The following is a 19,628-nucleotide window of genomic DNA, read 5'->3' as shown; positions in this document are numbered from 1 at the left end:
CTTGGGCTCACCTTTAGATCTGTAAGGGAATTTTTTTTGGACTGTTGTCTGTGTTGTACTACTGTGGGATATTTTCACTGTTGTGGGCTTATAATAGTACGAGGAAGGGCGCTGTCAATAGTTGTCAGCTTTCCATATGTGAAAGGGTAGTGGAAATTTGAAGTTGCTATAAAGATCTTGGTCCAGAGATAGTTTTTTTTATGTAAAGTGAGGAGGAGAACAGGGGTGGAAAGGGAGTTGGGAGATAGGATTGATGAAAGAGTATTAGGATGGGTGGGTGGAAAGGGAGTTGGGAGATAGGGTTGATGAAAGAGTATTAGGATGATTCAGACACATGAAAAGAATGAGTGAAGAAAGACTGGTAAAAGAGGTATGGAAGGCAGATGTGGAGGGAGTGAACATGAGGGGACGTCCTAGGATGAGATGGATGGATGGGGTGAAGGGGGCTTTGGGGAAGGACGGGAGAGGACAGAAGACGGGTGAATGGAGAATGGTTGTGTATGGATGATGTTGTGATGCATGAGGTGGAATGGGTGGGGGGATAGGGGGTGAGGTAGTATGTGTGAGCAAAATTTGACGCAGCCCGAAGGGATTTCTCCCCGTCTTCTCCTTTTATGCATGGGGGGACGGAGGGGGGGGTCACCGATTTAATGAAGCGGCCTTGCTTTGGATGTGCTGTGTCTTGCGACTCTGCCTCTGACCCAGGACAGTGGACAAGGTGTAAGGATGACCTGTCATCCAGGAGGTGCTAAGATGGGAGGGAGGGTGAAGGGGAGTGGAGTGTATTTAGGGATGGAATGGGTGGGAATGATTTTATGCCTTTTTCTTTTTGGCTACCTCCCTTGTAAGGGGAAAAAATCCTTGGTATATATATATGTATGTATGTAAGATCCTTTATCACACTTTCTCTCCTTCCACAATCATGAGTTCTTCATTCACTTGTTCATTTCATACTACAATTTTCTAGTTATTTTACAACATACCCGTCTTAAGACTTTTTGTCAAACTTATAATTATGATAATGATTTCCTCAAGCCCTACTACAGATCTATGTGGAATGATATGTTTATGGTGTCTGTGTTGCAATGGTGTGGGACTATTTTTCTGCCACTGGGTAAAAGGAATACGGGAGTAGTTGCAACTTGTCAGCTCTCCATGTATGAAAAAATGCAAAAAATACAGTTGAAATTTATAAATATTATGGGCCCAATTCAGAGACTGAATGTCAGTGCCTCCTGATGAAGGTGAGGGTGTTGGGTTTTGAAAATGTGCAACATCATTGTACATATTGGAAGACCAACACAAGCAGGTACCCATCATTGATTACCTCAGTCTTATCCATTGCCCAAGGACTTGCAGAAGACCACAGATTACTGGCCATGGTCACCAATTTGGACCACAGGTCATTCAGAGAAAAGAATTTCTAATGTCTGTATTGGGCATGAGTGTGACAAGTTAAAATGAGGTGCTCAGTGTCATGTTTGGTTGTTGCATTTAAGACAGTTGGAGTCTTGCCTGGCAAATTCTGTGGTGATATTCTTTTGATGTAGGGTGGTAACCTAAGCACATATGCCAGTGTAGTTGTTGTTGTTGTTGTCGTTCCCTAGACTGTCTGTCCGAGCAGTCCCGTCTCCCCAAGGAAGGCCACAGCCGAGACTGGGTTTTCCCACAAATCCTTTATAGAGTGTATGTTGTGTTGTTTGCGTGCATGATTGTGTATAATGCAGTCTTCCATTATGTGTTGTATGGTATGGGGTGAAGTGTTACATCCTGGGCAGCTGTTCACAACACGGTCGTCCAGCCTACTCTGGTAGCTTAGAAGTGCTGGGTGGTGACCGCATCGCAGTCTGGCCAAGTGGACTCTGTCCTTACGTGGGAGAGAGGATTCGGAAGGGTGGATATCAGGGGGTCTGGCATGCAGCAGTGTGTTGTCTTTCAGTGTGTTAATGGAGCGGTGAGTGATATGATTATGAATATGTTTCCGGAGGCTGGTATTTGGTGGTTGTGGAGGAAGAGAAGAGAGTATCTTTGTGTAATAAAGGTCTTTGGGTGTTGTTTTAATGTTTCTTGGTGTGTGTGGGTGTTCTGCTATGTAGTGTAACGGGTGTGATGTGTTTGTGGTGGCTGCAGCAAGTGTTTGTGTGCCTCTCATGTCGAGGTGGTCCTTGACTTTGAGGACTTTTGTTTCATGGTGTAAATGGTCTGTAGGTGATGTATTTGTGCAGCCTGTAATTGTTTTTAGGGCTTTGTTTTGTATGATTTGAAGGGTGTTGTGGTGTGTCTCACTGAGATTAGGAGCCCATGCAGGACTCGCATAATTCATCACTGAGCGTATACATTGTTTGTATATTGTTATATTAGTTTCTTTGTTTTGTCCAAATGTTGTTCCAGTGATTGACTTAAGTGCGTTAAGTCTAGGTGTGCATTTGTTTTTTATGTTTGTGATGTGTTGTTTGAAAGACATGGATGTATCGTATGTTACACCAAGAATTTTCGGTGTGTTTGTGTGTGGTATTAGAGTGTTGTTGATGTAGAGATGAGGTATGTATTTGTGTTCTTTTGTCCAGTTGGTGAGAAGTGTTGCTGTAGATTTGGTTGGAGCTATATTGAGTCTGTTTGTGATGAACCATGTGTTGAGTGTGTCAAGGTAAGGCTGGATTATTTCTGCAGCTTTGTCTGTGTTACGATGTGTGCATGTGATTGTTATGTCGTCTGCATAAGAAGAGATTTGTATTTCTGAGGTGTCTGGCGTGGGTAAGTCATGCATGTATAGATTAAATAATGTGGGGGATAGAACTGAGCCCTGCGGTACTCCGTTCTTAATGTTTCTGATGTGCGATGATTGGCCATTATATGACACATGAGCATTCCTGCCTGCCAGATAATTGGCCAGCCATCTTTTGGTGTTATTGTGCATGTCTGTGTTATATATTTTATTTGTTAGGTTGTGGCGGGGGATAGCATCAAAAGCTTTACTAATGTCCAATGTTATAAGAAGTGTTCTGTGGTGGGGCCTATCTGAATTGATGCCATCAAAAATTCTTTGTGTGAGGTTTGTCAGAAGAGTGTTTGTGGAGTGTAGTGGCCTAAAACCGTGTTGTGAGTCAGCAAGGGGAATATATGGTGTGACAAGTTTAAGTATTAGGCGTTCAATGACTTTAGAGGGGGTGCAGAGAAGTGTGATTGGGCGGTGCGATGATGGGATTGTTGGGTCTTTGTTCGGTTTTGGGATGGTGATTATTTTACCATGCTTCCAGATGTCGGGTATAGTGTTGTGTGAATAGCTGTAGTTTGCAATGTTTGTGAGTGCGTGTATACCTTGTGGTCCAATGTGTTTTAGGTGGATGTTGCTTATGTTATCAGGGCCACAGGCAGATGAGTGCTTGAGACTATGCATTATGAGTTTTGTCTGACTGTCTATGAAGGGTGTATAGTCTGAGTCTGTGGGAAAGTCTTTCTTACGTCGAATGGTGCGTCGGTCGTCAGGGTGAGATGTAAGATGGCTCGTCTGTGCAAAATGACGTATGAGTGCGTTTGCTTGTTGTCTGTTTGAGGGTAGATTATCTGTTGTTGTGATTATTGCTGCGTGAGAGCGTGTAGTGTTAGTGTTGGATAGTGTGATGCTGTTGAGTTTTGTACAATTTGCTGGTGTTTGTTTTGTGATCAAGTGTATTGATAAAGTTTTGCCAATTTTGTGTTTTTTGTTCATGTATTTTATTGGCAATCACAGTGTTTAGTGTTTGTATTTGGTCTGCTATGTTTTGAGGGATAGGTGTGGGGGTATCGTGTTTAAGTGTGTCACGTTGTCTGATGAGGCCTTGGATTTCTGGTGTGAAGTTGGGGTTGTGTGATTTTCTGTTGCCTCTAGGGATGTATCTCTTGTCTGCGTTTTGTATGATTGTATTAAAAGCGTGCACAGCATTGTTTATGTTTGTGATTGGTGTACTGTTAAGTGTTTCAAAATGTTGTTCTGTCTCTTCATTAAAGGCTTCCCAGTTAGCTCTCTTGTAATTGGTGTAAGTGTGTCTGTGGCCAGCTGGGGTGCAACTGGGAAATCATTCCCAAGACAAGAACTACACTGGCAGCTGAGGAGCTGCCAGTGTAGTTCTTGTCTTTGGAGTGATTTCTCAGTTAAGTTGAGGTAACCTTGTCTTGTTATCTGAGTGTAGTTTTGTATGGATTTATAGTAGGGTGCTGGAGGGGAGATTATTGTAGATGTTTGAACAATATGTTGCTTTTTTTTTTTTTTTTTTTTTTTCTCCATTACACTGCTTTTATGATATAGTGTGAGGTTGTAGGATTTGAGGGCTTTGCATAGAACTGTGCTGCTTTATGAGAAGGATTTTCTTTCTGAATGTAGATGTTCTACAGGGGTTGTTTTAGTGCTTCAAGTTATTGTTCTTAGTGCTTTGTGTTGTTTGTAATTGCTGGGTACCATGCTGTGCATGCATTGTTAAGTGTAGCTCAAATAAGTCGTTTGTACACAATGGTTAGTATTTCTTTCTACTGTTTAAATCCTGTACTTATCACTTTTCTCATTATGTTTACTTTCTTCATTGTAAGGTCTTTATGTATTGACAGAATGGAGGATATGTGTATTAAAATAAGGCCAAGAATTTTAAGGGTTTTTGTCCAGTAGCAGAGTTTGGCCATTTAATCCAATTGGTGCTTCTTTGATTCATGGTAGTCAGGGGTAAGCAACCCAACTGATGACTTTATGGTAGACATACATTCTGCTTCGTCTCAGACATAGACCTAGTTTGTTGAGGTAGATTTGTTGTACTTTTGGGTTGCAATTTTTTAGTTGTATTGCTGGACTATGTTAAGTCTTCCATATGCATGAGAGCTTTAATGTCCTCCGGTTTAGGTAATAGTATTGCTCCTTGGGAACTTGTACAGTCCATAGGATGCTGGGTGTTTTAATAGTTTGGTTTCAGGATGGTGATAATGTGATTTTTACCTGTATTAATAATTATTGATAATTGTTGTGTCGAGATTCAGTTACTGGAAACCTACTGCACCACAGTGGTCAACCAGCAATAGTGCCTGGATTTGTTCATTTATTTCTCTGGGAAGGAACTTTTTACTTATGATTGTGTTGTATTAGTGTTAAATAACACAGTTGCCCATTTTCAAAACCCATCTACCCCTCACCTCCATCAGGAGTTGCAGCCCTATGGGGCTGACATTTGCTCTCTGGACTGGATCCAAGATATCTGTCAACTTAAACTGTATTTCTAACATCTTTTCACACATGGAAAGCTAGCAACTTGGGGTTGCTCTTCTCCTGCTACTTTGTACTGGTGGCAGAAACAGTCCCACACTAAGACAAAGTGGACAACAGTCCAAAATTTCCTCCCTGAGAGATCTGTGGGAGGGCCTGAGGACTATTACCGGTCATAGTGGGGTAAACAATTATTATTTATTATCACACTCCACTTTCTTTTTATGCCAGTATTTCAAATGCTGTAGATTCTGGTTTGCTTGACACTACTTTATTTTTTCTCACTCATTCCCTCTCATTTTCCTCTTGTCATCCAACTCTTTCATGCTTTCTATCAGTATCTATACCATTTTTTCCACATCCCCCTGTCACCCGCTATTCAATCCTTTTGCTTCTTTCTCTTCCTTGCATTTGATACTTTCAGCCACATTCTTGCTTCAGCAACATAATGATCTGACATTCCTGTTTATATCCCTTCTCGTTGTATTTTTTATTAGCATATTAGATGCAGGGATGACACATCATCCAGGAGGAGCCAAAATAAGAGGGAGGGAGGGGTGTGAATGGGAGTGGAGTATGTGGGGATGGAATGGGTGGGAGTGGATTTATGCCTCTGTTTCTTGGCTACCTCCCTTGTAAAGGGAAAAAAGCCCTTGGTATATGTATGTATATGTTTTCAAACTGGATATTTCCCACTACAAACTCCCCTTCACATTTTACCTTATCCTCCACATTATCATCCGTCTTCTATTCTTGTCATTTATCATCTCTCATTTTCCCACCATGATGTTCATATCCTTAGATGGCTACAAACTTCACTCTACTTCTATAGCCTTCCCCAAACTCATTGAAATATTCTCTAATGTTCCCGTTCTTACAGATTTCTTGCTATTCCATATCTTACACATGTGCATCATGACAGATATTCTCCTCCCCCATCACACACACAACTGTATGCTATTTCTTGTGAAGTAATGAAGCAAAGTGGCTGGGTACAAGAGAGAGAAGTACTTTCCCATTTCATTTCTATCTTGGTCATCATTTTCATTCCTTACCTACATAATTCTCAAATTTATGTACCAGTATTCTTATCTGTTCAAGTAAAATTTTTCCCCTATAGAGATAAAAGGACCTCTCTTTGTTTAACTCTTTCTTGTATACACCCTCCTTCCTTCTTAATATCCCTGCTTCAAAAAGTCCTCCATAAGGTGACATTATCTTAGTCTTCAATGAGAGGAAGAGTATGTTAAATTAAACCAAACCAAATCTCTGCAGTCAAATGTGATAATGCATCTTTTTCCTCTCTGTGTGTATTCACTCCATCAACCTTCCCCAGCCTATTCTACCTTTACTGCTGTAGTAAGTTTAGGAGTATTATAAAGCAGTACCTACGTATATTCTTTTTAACTCCTTTTTGTATTATTAGTGCACTGGTGGTGCAGTAGGAAGCATGTGGGTCTCGTGTCTTTTTAGCCATGGATTCGAGTCTTGCACTTCTCTCTGATTCATAGCAGTGATTGTTACCTGCCCCAACAATCCCAGAGGTGCAGAGAGCAAAAGTGATGGCTTTGGCAGCAGCTACATACCTCCCGGCATATGCTCCTCACCTTTCTTCTTTTGTATTATTCCCTGCAACCAACTCCAACCTGACCCATTCACATTCCCTCTCTGGTACATTTGAGATGGAAATTGAATGGGTAATAACTCTTTTTGGTACAGTGGTTACTGTACACCAGGAAATTTAGTACTCAATCTATTATTACTATTTCTCCATATCTTACTGAATACAAGTTAATTTGCTTTCACTGACAAAGGAAAATATGCTAGGTGACCTTAGCTATCCAAATCCCCCCAGTGATGTTGACAAACTATACTGAAAAAGAAGAGAAGGCATGGGTAAACTGTGGATGAATTTCACACATAATTCCATTGCACAACAAGTGACCATATAGCAAAGTTGCATGCAGTACTATTGCTATTGCTTCAATATATAACTTAAAATGCTGATGCCAAGATTGTAATTTTTGTGTGCCCTCACCATGACAAGAAAGTAGCCCATTCTTGAGGGCTAAGAAAAGGATGTCTTTTCAGCATGGGAAAACAGCTAGAAGCTGGAGATGTACGAGTATATTGAAAGTTAAGGTCCATTGGTGACACTAATCAAGAACGAAACTGAAGTTTATAATTTTTGCTTTGAGTTGTACATCCAAGGTATTCAAGAATATATAGATTGAAAGTACAAATTTGAACAGAAATATGTTATAAAGTGTTTGATTCCTTATTTCAATAAGAATATAAAATATGAACACCATTTTATGTTAATGATATACTTGTGTCTCATGATAGTCTTCTGCTATGCTACAATTCAAGTAAATGTAACTAAGCTGTGTGACACAGTTTGTGTAATTTTAATTAAAAAGTTAATATATATAATTTTAAGATGAAAAGAGGCATTGGAGAGACCTCAAGAACTGCAGGAAATTGGTAAAATTGAAATCTTGAAGATACTAGTTTCTTCCCTTGATTAAAGCTCATGGTTTATGGGCATGTTTCTCCCTTTCATTCTCATTACTGCAGAAGAACCATATAAAGAACCAGCGCCTGGCTGTGTTGACCAGAAGTTGTCAAGATTTGCCTCAAGTGAAGATGGTATACTTCGCCATGAGGAATTACCCATACCTCCAAGCTCCTCCACTCCATATGCCTTGGAGGTTATGTTAGATCGCTTCAGAAACCAGTTCATGGTGTTCCTTGATGGCATGCATAAACCAGAATATAAAGACTTCGTTGACAAGCAAATTGAAGAAGAGAAGGTAATTTAATCCTTTCACTGGTATATAAAGAAATAATGATTATTTTGAAAAATGCAGAACACTTAGGATATTGTTTCGATTGTTTAATTTTTAAAATATTGCCAAAAGATGGTAGTTTATTATCTTTATTAGAATTACCAGTGTTATTGTTATTATTAATTCCAGGAAAAAAATAAAGCATTGAAATCTAGGGCAGCTCAGCTAGAACGTCAGATTAAGGTGCTAATAGATGATTCTGTTGCACTTCTGCGAGCAAGAATTGCTGAGTTGGGAATGGTGGCATCCAATCCCGAAGATCTTCTCAACAGAGCCAAAGTATTTATTGAATGTATTTTTAAGTAGTTTCTTGTGCTATTGCTTCAGTTCTAAACATTTTCATTTTCTCTTACTGTTGTTCACTGTGGTGCTAATAAATATTTTTATATTCTAGCAAATTGTGTGGCGCCACAAAGAGCTCCAGGCAAATGTGTCCTCACTGCAGCAAGAAGTAACTTCAGCAGAGCAAGAACAAGACAGACTGGTGAAACTACGGCAGTCTGAAATTCTCAATAAATACCGCAAAAATGGCCATGCCAATGGGGTGAGCACTATAATTGGTTGTAGTACTAGTAGGTGTAAGTGGAGTATGGTTGTGAAAAGATGATAAATTGATGCAGCTTGAAGGTATTTCTCCTTGTCTTCACTTTTGAGTGGACAAGGAGGGAGGGCTACCATGTAATGAAAGTGGAAGGGGTGAACCAATTTTGGCTGTCAGGCCGTGTTGTGGGGGTGCTGCGTCTTGCTCCATTGCTTGTGACACAAACAGTGGGGGATAACCCTTCATCCACAAGGATCTAAGATAAAAGGGAACAAATGGGTGCGGGATGGGTAAGGATGGTTGCTACCGGTTTTTATGTTATGTGTAAGGGAGGTACAGTGATGGAATGGCTGGCTGGTGAGCAATGTTCCCTCTAAGCTATGCACATGTGCGCACACACGTTTTAACAACTAGTACACAAAAAAATGTATGCACACAAGGTTTTCAAATTATATTAAAATCCACTTGGGTCCACACATATTTTTCAGAGAAGGCAAAGTTTGCACACAAGCAAACTTCTGCAGACACAACTAGGTAAATACAGCAAAAAATTAGAGGGAACATTGCTGGTGGGGTTATTTAATGTTTATTTAAAAGAGGATAGAGTGCCAGAAGATTGGAGGGGTGCCTGTATAGTTCCACTTTACAATGGAAAGGGGGACAAGTGTGGGTGTAGTAGTTTCAGAGGGATCAGTTTGTTTAGTGTAGTTGGGAGAGAATTAGGAGAACTGTGGGTTTAGGACTGATAGGGGTAACATGGATCAGACTTTTGTGGTAAGGCAGATATGTGAGAAAGTTTTAGGAAAAGGTAAGTATGTTTTTTGGGCCTCTATGGATTTGGAAAAGGCTTATGACAGGGTAGACAGGAAGGTACTGTGGGAGGTATTGCAGATATATGGGATAAGAAGAAAGCTGTTAAGAGTAGTCAAGAGTTTTTATAAGAGTAATAGAGCCTGTATTAGAATAAGAAATGGAGAGTGAGTGGTCTGAGGTAAAGGTGGGACTTTGCCAGGGATGTGTTATGTTGCCTTGAAAGTTCATTTTATACATGGATGGGGTGGTGCAAGGGTAATGGGTCAGCGATTGGAGATGGTTAAAAAAAATGGAGAAAATTGGGAGATAAGCCAGTTGTTGATTGCTGACAACACTGCACTTGTGGCAGGATCAGAGGAGGGATTAAGGAAGTTAGTGACAGTTTGGGAAGGTGTTCAAAAGAAGGAAGTTGAAGATAAATGTGGGTAAAAGTATGGCAATGAGATGTACAAGGGGAGAATGTGGGAGCAAACTGGAAGTGAGTATTAAGGGAGAGATACTGGAGGAAGTGGATAGATTTAGATACTTGGGTGTGAATGTGATGGGGAAGGGAGGATTGGAGGTGGAGGTAGAATATCGATTGAGAGAAGTAAATAAATGCCTTGAGGGATTAAAAAGTTAAATGAGAAATAGACATTTGGGAATGGATGAGAAGAGGAAGGAGTGATTGTGTAAGAATGGTTGTGTATGGATGATGCTACAATGCATGAGGGGAAGTGGGTGGGGGATGGGGGCATGAGAGAGTATATGTGAAAAATAAATTGACACAGCCCAAAGGGATTTTTCCCCATCTCCATTTCTGCATAAAGGGACGGAGAGGGGGTTGCTGATTTAATGAAGTGGCCTTGCTATGGATGTGCTGTGTCTTGCGACTCTGCTTCTGACCCAGGGCAGTGGGCGAGATGCAGGAATGACCCATCATCCAGGAGGAGCCAAGATAAGAGGGAGGGAGGGGGTTGGATGGGAGTGGAGTATATGAGGATGGAATGGGTGGGAGTGGATTTTATGCTGTTGTTTTTTGGCTACCTCCCTTGTAAGGGGGAAAAGGCCTTTGGTATATACATATATATATAATATATATGTATGTATTATAATGTTTGGTTTAATCTTTCTTTCCAGACTCTTGATGTTTCCAATCTTACTCAAGAGTTCATTCTGAGAGAGATCTCCCAAACTTTGGCCCAAAGAAAGAAGCTGCATAACCAAGTATCCAGATTAGAGACTGAAGTTGAAAATCTGGAGAGTACGAACACGAAGGATGGGAGCAAAAGTGGAGGTGGTAACGCTCAGCGTAATGATAAGTCTCCAGGTAGACATAAAGCACGGCACAGAAGTCGTAATCAGGAATGGCCAGTCATTCCAGAAGTTGGTAAGATTGAGGAAAAGAATCCCGAGATCTTGGCCTTGAAGATATTGGAGACTGGGAGACAAATAGAAGCAGGACGAATACCATTATTACCCTCTGGTACTGAGGTTAGAGTACATGATGGAAAGCAGATGATGGCAATGGACATGCAGCGAGGGCAGTGTCCACCACCTGAGACAAGAGCAGTAACTCAAGTGAAGCAGGAAGTGGTAGACTGTGGAAAACCACTGCCAGCAACTCAAAGATATGTAAATACCCAAGCACCTCCTATGAAGGTTGAAAACCCTCCAGATAAGCCTACTATTCCTGGTAGACCTCCAGCTGAAAAGGGGCCAAAACTATTTTCCATGGTCCGGGCTCATGAGCCACCTAGAGTGGCAGACTTTGAGGATAGGCTTAAACTCATTATAACAAATGCTTTAAATGAAGATAAGCTCCCACCTCAAGTAATGACTTCGCGCCCCTTAACCCTCCAACAATACCCTAGTTATCAGGGCCAGGGCCAGCGTTTTGACAAGCGAGACATGAGAGACATCGGCCGTGATGTGCGGGAGAATAAAAGCGGCCAACCAGACTATACATTAGTCTCCCCAGCAAAACTTGCACTAAGACGTCATTTATCGCAAGAGAAGTTGGCCATGGAAGGACAACCAGGTGTTGTTCAGAAACAAACAACCATCACCAGAAATGTTGGTGATTTAATAAGCGGGGAAGTTGAAAGAACACTTGAAATTTCCTCCCAGTCCATTATTAATGCTGCTGTGGATATGACTATAACAGGCAAATCAGTTTCACCAAGGCCAAACTCTCGTATAGCACGAATAGTGGAAGAAAGTTATAGCAAAGCTCACACTCCAGAAGGGTCAGATGGGCGACAACAATCCCCTGCCTTACGCACTGTGTACTCTCCAATATCACGCCCTAACAGTACAGAAAGCCTGCCTCCAACACCACATACCCCTCAGGCCATGGAGGGGCTAATGTACCCAAGGGTTAAATCTCCACGGGGTAGTACATATGAAGAGAAGCCACATATGCCACCACCTACAGCCTCCCCAGGTCGTGATGGCTTGGAAGCAAGACTGGCTTCTATGTACACCTCAAAATGCCCCTTGCCCTCCTCCACTCCTCCTTCTTCACAAGCAACACCACCAATGCCAGGAGGAACTTCGGGGCCCATTGATACTAAGAGCAGCCGCTATGTGGCTCTACCTAGGGCAGACATAACGCCCTCACCTCACCATTTCAATGATTCAGTCCGGCGTGCAGGAGTGGATGGTCCTGTAGAGGGCCTGGCAGCAACCCTGCATGCAAGATTTATGCACCGTCCCACACACACTCCGCAGGTAAAATAAAGAGAATTGTATTCAATGTATTAAATGAATATGTGTTCAGATAATCCAACTTAATCTTTTTATTTGTTTGACTTAACATAATTTTGCCCTCAGGTTAAAGAAGAACCTGTAGATCCCAGAAGTCAAGAAGAAGAGAGAATGAGGCGAAAGATGAGGTCTCCACCTCCTGTTTCTATGGCAGTTCCTCCAAAGAAACAGCATTACTCCCAAGCTGATTCCTTGCCACCTCCACCCCCTCCACCTTCTGCCTCTGCATCCTCAGTCATTACTTCACCTTCACCTCCTTCATCCACCTCTTCCACACATTTTTCTTCCTCAGTATCAACTCATAAGCCTTCCATTATTGTGAGTGGGGCAAGCACGAGCCAACCTAAGCAGGAACCTGTGGACAGAAAGCCTGATGGTAAGTGCCTTCAGCCATGTGGTTAATTTTTCCCCATCTCCTTTTGTTGTATGTGTCTTCTTGTTCATATTAGATTTATCTTTATTTATAAATCATTAGTTTGAAGATTATTCTTCTTATTCCTGATTTCTTTCCATAGTTGTAAATGCAAATATTTTCCTCTTCCAATATTTCATTTTTGTCTTGCCTTGATTGAAGTAAATATTAGTTGTTTTATTTTTATTTTATTTTTTGCTTCATATCTCATCTGCAGCAGTGTTCTATTTGCACTTTGGCCTTTTGTTATTGTCTTTGTTATCATTATTGATGTGGCCAGACAATCTTGAGGCCCAGACATGACTGTAGGACTTGACTCTCGACCTTCAGCATGTTTACCTGTGTTACTTTAAAAGCACATATTCAAGTAGGCCAAGCAAGTTTTTATGTGCTCTAGGTTTTCATTTTTTTCCTTTGCTGTATACTTGTCTTTCTTAAGCTTCCAAGTCTCTCAGATGAACTGAAGATTGGATGCGAAAGATGGCATCTTGTCTATTGTTTTGTCTGTTGAGGCAGAGGAGCACCTCAAATTTCAATCATTCACTCTTATTTATATTTTTTTGTTGATTATTTATAGGCTCTAGTCTGTCGCCCCCGTTTGTTGCATGACTGCTAGTAGACAATATTGGGAGAAACGTATACTAACGGGTAGTCTAGGGTAAGTATTAGAGCTTCGTGCATGAACAAAGCTTATTAGCACATTCTAGCCATATGCCCTCTTTGCAGCTTCAGCTGGTTATGGACAAGGGAATAAGCTTAGTCTAGGGCAGTTCAGATTCTAAGCATTTCATCCATGTGTGAGTAAAAGCATCTGCTCTTAGCTCATTATAATGCAGCATTTGTTGCTTAGCACATTGGCTGTAGCCAGCCTGCTTTTGTCTTAAGTGTCATTGCTTAACTTTAGCCATGGCTTGTGGACTGGCTGTGTAAAACAACTGCAGCATCAGTATATTGAAGCCCACAAGCCCAATAGCACACCCCACTGCCACCCTAACAGCCTTGGGGGCGTCAGTATTTCTTGTCTTGGCTACCATGAATGCTTTTTTGACTTGACAACAAAGACTGGGCAGATTGAATTAATAATTCCCCCCTTGACACCCAGTGGTGAGAGACCCTGCCAGTGTATCTTTCATTGTGTAAGAGTGCATGAAGTTATCCATGTTACTTTTTTGTTTATTTATTTATTTTTTTTGGTCTCTTAGAGTAGAATTCATAAACATATGATTGAGGAGTGTGAGTGGCATTTGGCTAGAGATCTTTGAGCCCATTTGTTTGGCTTCTCTCTATTTAAAAATAATTGTTCACTTAAATTTGGTTGGATGAAATAAAAGCTAACAGCCATCTTATAAGAATTTGGGTGTTTAAAGATTGATATTAATGGATTTAATTATATTTGAAAATTGCCTTTTAACTTTAGAATAAGTAAAGTGAAGATTTTTTACAAATTTTTTGCCATCCATTCCTCAGGCTGTGAGAGGAGTGAATCTCCTCTTCAGAAGTGGCAAGACAAGATAAACAGTGGGTTTGACAAACTAGTTGCCTTTGCCTCAGAGGTGGACAAGCGACGCAAGTCAACAGAAGGGGCATCCCCGTGTCAGGATGGGTTCATGTCCCCCAAACGTCGTCACATCCCAGACTACCCACCACCAGAACGGGAATCCACTCTGGCCCTTAAGTTTAAGGTGGCTGGCAAGCGAGAAGAGGAAGATGTTGAGGCTGTGCAACGAGGAGGGCAGGACCCTGGGGCCGCCCCACCATACTCTCCACATTCGCCTCCACGCATGTCCCCGAGCCCCACGTCCCATGCCCGGCCACCCACTCCGCAATCCCCCCGTCGCCCAATGCGTACCCCACCCATATCATCCCCACCTCCAACACCTTCCCCTGACAGATGTGGTGTAGATTCCCCTGGATTATACCCTCCACCAAGGGGAGAAAGTCCACCTTACATTACCTCGGATTTGGATACTACTCCATTGATCCCAGCAGGGAGGGTCAGTAGTAGTCCCCAGGAACCCAGTCTGTATGACCAGCATTTCAAAAAGAAATTCTTTCACAAGGAACGTATAAGCCCTGTGGAAGGATACACAGTCCAGCAACAACAGCAGCAGCAACAGCATGTAGGCAAGTTCCGCCCCAAGGGCAAGGATTGGGACTGGCGGGGCAGAGGGGGTAGTTCTCCTTCAGAGCCTCCTGTGAGCTTTTCCCATCATCCCCACCATTCCTCCTCTTCATCATCCTCTCATGCATACCATACTGTATACTCGTCACGCCATCATCACCACAATCACAATCACCATCATCATCACAACAACCATCAGAATAATCATCATCACCATCTTCTAACCCCAGCTCCTCCTCCTCGCCCCCAAGCTCACCCATCACATAGTTACAAGGGATCATATTATTCCAGTCAAAACTGTAAGTAATGCCTCTATACCTCGAACTGGCTTTCTAACCTTTGCAAAGTCAAACAATGTAAAGAATGGATTCCAATTAATTTCCAGCCATCAAATTCAAAAGTTCAAGTGATTCTACCTGATAAGACAGAAATTTTGCATAAAACTTTAATCATCAGCATGAGTAACCTTGAAACTGTCCTGCCCAGTGTGACCTAGATGGCTTGGCAGCCTTGAGTTGACAGCCCTCCACATCTTCCCTCCCTCCCTCCACTCCTGGGACCAGCCATCACCACCACTACTACTACACTACAACTACTACCACTGATACCACTACTGCATACCACAACCACCAATACAACCACTACTGCCATTAAGAATTCTTAATTGCCTAGTGGAGTGGCCTATTCCTTGCAACTTTGATGTTCTTGTCTTGCCATTGGGTGTTTTGTTTGTTTGCACAGCAAGTGTGTTGACCTTGTGGGGCTCTGGGATGTGTAAGTTGTCATTTGTTGGGCAGCTTAGTTTCCTTAGACTGCCATGTATGCAGAGCCAAGAGTCAGTGTCAAGCTTTGCTTTCTTTTATACTTTATATTTTTCATTTTATTTTAATTTTTGATTTATAATATATTATTATAATTTTATTTATTAAAGAGGAAGAGAGGAGTAGTTTGAATGTGTTTGAGATGAGGTGCCTGAGAAGTATGATAGGGGTTACTAGGCTGGATAGAGTGAGAAACAAGGTGAGGAGGAGAACAGGGGTGGAAAGGGAGTTGGGAGATAGGGTTGATGAAAGAGTATTGGAATGGTTTGGACACATGGAAAGAATGAGTGAAGAAAGATTAGTAAAAGAGGTGTGGAAGGAGTGAACATGAGGGGGCAACCAAGGATGAGATGGATGGATGGGGTAAAAGGGGCATTAGGAAAGAGGAATGTCTGTTGAGGAAGGATGAGAGAGGACAGAAGATAGGGGTGAATGGAGAATGGTTGTGTATGAATGATGCTGTGATGCATTAGGGGGAGGTTGTGGGGGATGGGGAGTGAGGGAGTATGTGTGAAAAATAGATTGACACAGCCCAAAGGGATTTCTCCCCATCTTGTCCATTTCTGCATGAGGGAATGGAGAGTGGAGGTTACTGATTTAATGAAGCGGCCTTGCTGTGGATGTGCTGTGTCTTGAGACACTGCTTCTGACCCAGGACAGTGGGTGAGATGCAGGGGATGACCCATCATCCAGGAGGAGCCAAGATAAGAGGGAGGAAGGTGGATGGGAGTGGTTTTTACGAGTATGCCTTTGTTTTTTCGCTACCTCCCTTGTAAAGGAGAAAAAGCCTTTGGTATATGTATGTATGTATTAATTTTTTATATATATTTTTTATTAACTTGTTAATTATTATCATTATTTTTTTTTTTTTCTTTCTTTTGCAAACTGGAGGAGGGTTCATGTGCTTCCCATGGTTTTGAATGAAAAGTTGTTCCCACTTCAAAAGATAATACTTCCTGACTCTTGACTTGTTTTTAATTGTGCTCAAATATTTATGAGTTATTTATTTTGAATGTTACTTTTTTTACCTCGACCAACATTTCAGGGTTTTAAGGTGTCGAGTCAAATCACTTTTAGCCAAGGATTACCATATTCAAGGCTTGAAAAATGTTGGTTTCTTATTCTCAAGCATGTCATTTTTATGTCACCATACTACCGGTAAATGTGTTCAGTAAGTTTATTTTAATGCTGATTAATTTTTGGCTTGGTAGTATGATTTATCCGCAGTCATAACAGCAGAATGTTTACATAAGAGCCCGGTGATTTAGATGTAAATCATAGAGTAGAATGTGTAACATGTTGGATTGTGGACTGGCCAAGCTGCATTCATGGACTCTGTGTGCCAAACCAATATTTATACTTTCACTCCTATCATTTTGTTGTTTTTCATATATGTACAAATTCATAAGAAACACATTATACTTTCTTCCTGTTATTATTATTATTTCTTTTTTTTTTCTGGAATTGTGTAACGTTTGGCTTGTGGTCATCAATGTGTTATAAAGTTGGACTGTATGTGTCGTGCAAGGAGATTAGTACAGTAGATGTGTTCACAGTGGCCACATTGCCATGCAAGTTTGTGTTGATTACAAGTGATGCATATTGGAGGGTGCTTGTGGTCAGCACCTTCCACTCAACATGTCTGATGGTCTAGGACAAGCAGCATCTTTGAAAAGTTGCAGCTTTCTGTCATGGCTGCACACCATTGGCTGCAGCTCCAAGGGAAGACTCGCACGGCTGTAACTTTAGGAGGGGAAAGTATTGTACTGCAACTGTCATTGAGGACACTCCCATCTTAGGCATTGCCACTTTCAACTGTACCTCATTTATTTTTCTGCTTTTAGCCTTGATATTAGGAGAACATCAGTTTAGAGAATCCTGGCCAAGTTCAGAATTATAGGAAGCCTCTGTGTTCAAGTGACCAGCCATGTTGTAGATCCTGGGAAAATTGTTAATACTTTTGGATTGATCATTGATAGTATTGTTGACCATTTTGTTACAAGATGTATGTGAAAGGTGATGCAGCCAGTGATACCTGTGTATAAAGCCAGAGTACCATTCAACCCCTTGCACCCTCCTGAGGAGAAAAAAAATAATAAACAAATAAAAAATAAAAATAAAAAAAAAGACATGGTTATCTTGATGGATGCAACCTTTTGATAACGTGTAACATACATGACTGATGATTTTTATACCTCTTTGTCACTGCCATTTGTAGATCCCATAGGCTTCATTACTTCAGGGCTTGGCAAACAATGTTTTTTGATATAAAATTTCTTTTAGACAAGAAATGGAAAAAACAAAAAAAAAAAGACAAAAAAATAAAAACAAATTAAGAATCTTCCAAAAACATCAAGCCCAAGAGTGTGAATGCCATTTAGTTCCTGTAAATAGTGTAAACTTGCAAGTGATAATTTTGTTGTGTTTAGGGTCACAATCACTGATCTCATTGTGTGGTCCACTGCCTCTTACCAGCCTTCTGCCTGCCAAACACTATCAGGGCTGTGATCATGTCACAGCCAAGGAGCAAATTAATAGATATTTAGAAACAGAAAATATATTCACAATTATTATTCTTGAAATATAGGGGCAAGAATTCTAGTGAATCAAGCAGGCAGAAGGAACTTGTACATAGGGTTAAATAAAAATCATAAAAAAATATCATGCAATTCATTCTCAAAAAAGGCAGGATACTGGTCATATTTGCCACATGTTGACAGCCTTGCTGTAATTGGTAAAAGTAATCAGCTTTCATGTGTGAACTGATTTGATTGGTGATATTTCAGAGTTATGTAAAAAAAAAAAAAAAAAAATCATCGCACATGTGGTTCTGTCACTTGTGGGATCATGAATGTAAGTACAAAGTTCAGCTCTACCTGTACTTAATGTAAATTTTGTCATTTTTGTATTGTATATGTATTTGGTTTACTTCTCTGCTGTCTGTAAGAATGTATCCATTGTTCAAAAATAAAAATTCTCATCTTGTTTTAACTATGTATTTATCATTTATTCCATTAGTTTTTATGTAAAAATATTGTATTGAGAAAAGTGTACACATTTAAATGTAATTCCTATCTATTATTCACCGATTGAGTGAAGTGGCCTTGCTGCGGATATAATATCTTGCTACATTGCTTCTGACCCAGGGTAGTGGGCAGGATACAGGAACGACCCATCATCCATTAATAGCTAAGATGAGAGGGAGGAAAAGGTGGTAAAGAATTTGATGAAGAGAACACAACATTTTCAGGTATTTTAAGCATCCTTGTAGGTCCTTTCTTAATTTAGGACACATTTCCTGTTTTCCTGAAGGTATCCACCAACAATAAAATAAATATGATCAGGAATTGTGCACCTATAGCAGGATTAGGAGTTTGGGGAGTTGTGTGAAAGAAGTTGAAGATAAATGTGGGTGATGAGGTGTACAAAGGAAGAGGTTGGCAGCAAATTGGGGGAGAGAGGCTGGAGGTGGTGGTAGAATGTACAAGTAATGCCTTGGGGAATTAAAAAATGGGGGGGGGGTATTTTGATGCAGTCCGAAGGGATTTCTCCCCATCTGTTTTTCTGCATGAGGGGTCGGAGAGATGGGGTTGTCAATTAAACAAAGCAGCCTTGCTGTGGATGTACAGTAGGGTGCCAATAAAAATAAAAAGTTGGTGCCAATAAAAATCAAAAGTTGGAATTTTTTTATCATATTTCATTGGGATTCTGCATTATACTGAGGAACTACCTGCATGCAAAATGGTTGGGTGATATTTAGGGGTGGCGGATGACGATTTTGCAATTCCACTTTCAACTATATAAGGGAAGTCGTCTTCTTGAGTGCTTCATGGCAATATTCTGCCCTTTTTTGGCAAAATTATCCTTCCCCCACCAGCCCTTTTTTGGCAAAATTATCCTTCCCCCACCAGCCCACTGGTCACCCTGCTCTGCGCACACGCAGTATTAAGCCCTCGGTGGGGGGCTATCATGGGAGACCACCCCACTCATTGTCGTCATGCTGGCCAGGGGAGGGTCTCCTTAGAGGAGGTGCTGGGCTGGTGGCAGTGTTGGTCTTCAATGACCTGGAGGAGGAACTGGCACTGTTCCTCGTCTTTC

The 19,628-nt window shown here is 41.1% G+C and overlaps 1 protein-coding gene across 1 annotated transcript in view; it reads left to right on the top strand.

Annotated features, from left to right (window-relative positions):
* gpp (DOT1 like histone lysine methyltransferase grappa) overlaps nucleotides 1-18,521 on the top strand; it is a gene marked incomplete at its 5' end in the record, with an annotated part of 43,804 nt that extends 25,283 nt beyond the window's left edge. Inside the window, 6 exon segments of the mRNA XM_076186393.1 lie at nucleotides 7,802-8,037; nucleotides 8,203-8,352; nucleotides 8,468-8,617; nucleotides 10,547-12,139; nucleotides 12,242-12,551; nucleotides 14,055-18,521. Of these exon segments, the coding sequence (XP_076042508.1) occupies nucleotides 7,802-8,037; nucleotides 8,203-8,352; nucleotides 8,468-8,617; nucleotides 10,547-12,139; nucleotides 12,242-12,551; nucleotides 14,055-15,016 (3,401 nt within the window).
* Between the last annotated feature and the right edge of the window lie 1,107 nt (nucleotides 18,522-19,628).

This window comes from Oratosquilla oratoria, chromosome 1, assembly GCF_046742065.1.
Source record: "Oratosquilla oratoria isolate Oo_2021 chromosome 1, ASM4674206v1, whole genome shotgun sequence".
Taxonomy (NCBI): Eukaryota; Metazoa; Arthropoda; class Malacostraca; order Stomatopoda; family Squillidae; genus Oratosquilla; species Oratosquilla oratoria.
The sequence above is the reverse complement of the archived record's forward strand: the minus strand, read 5'-3'. Positions and strand labels throughout refer to the sequence as shown.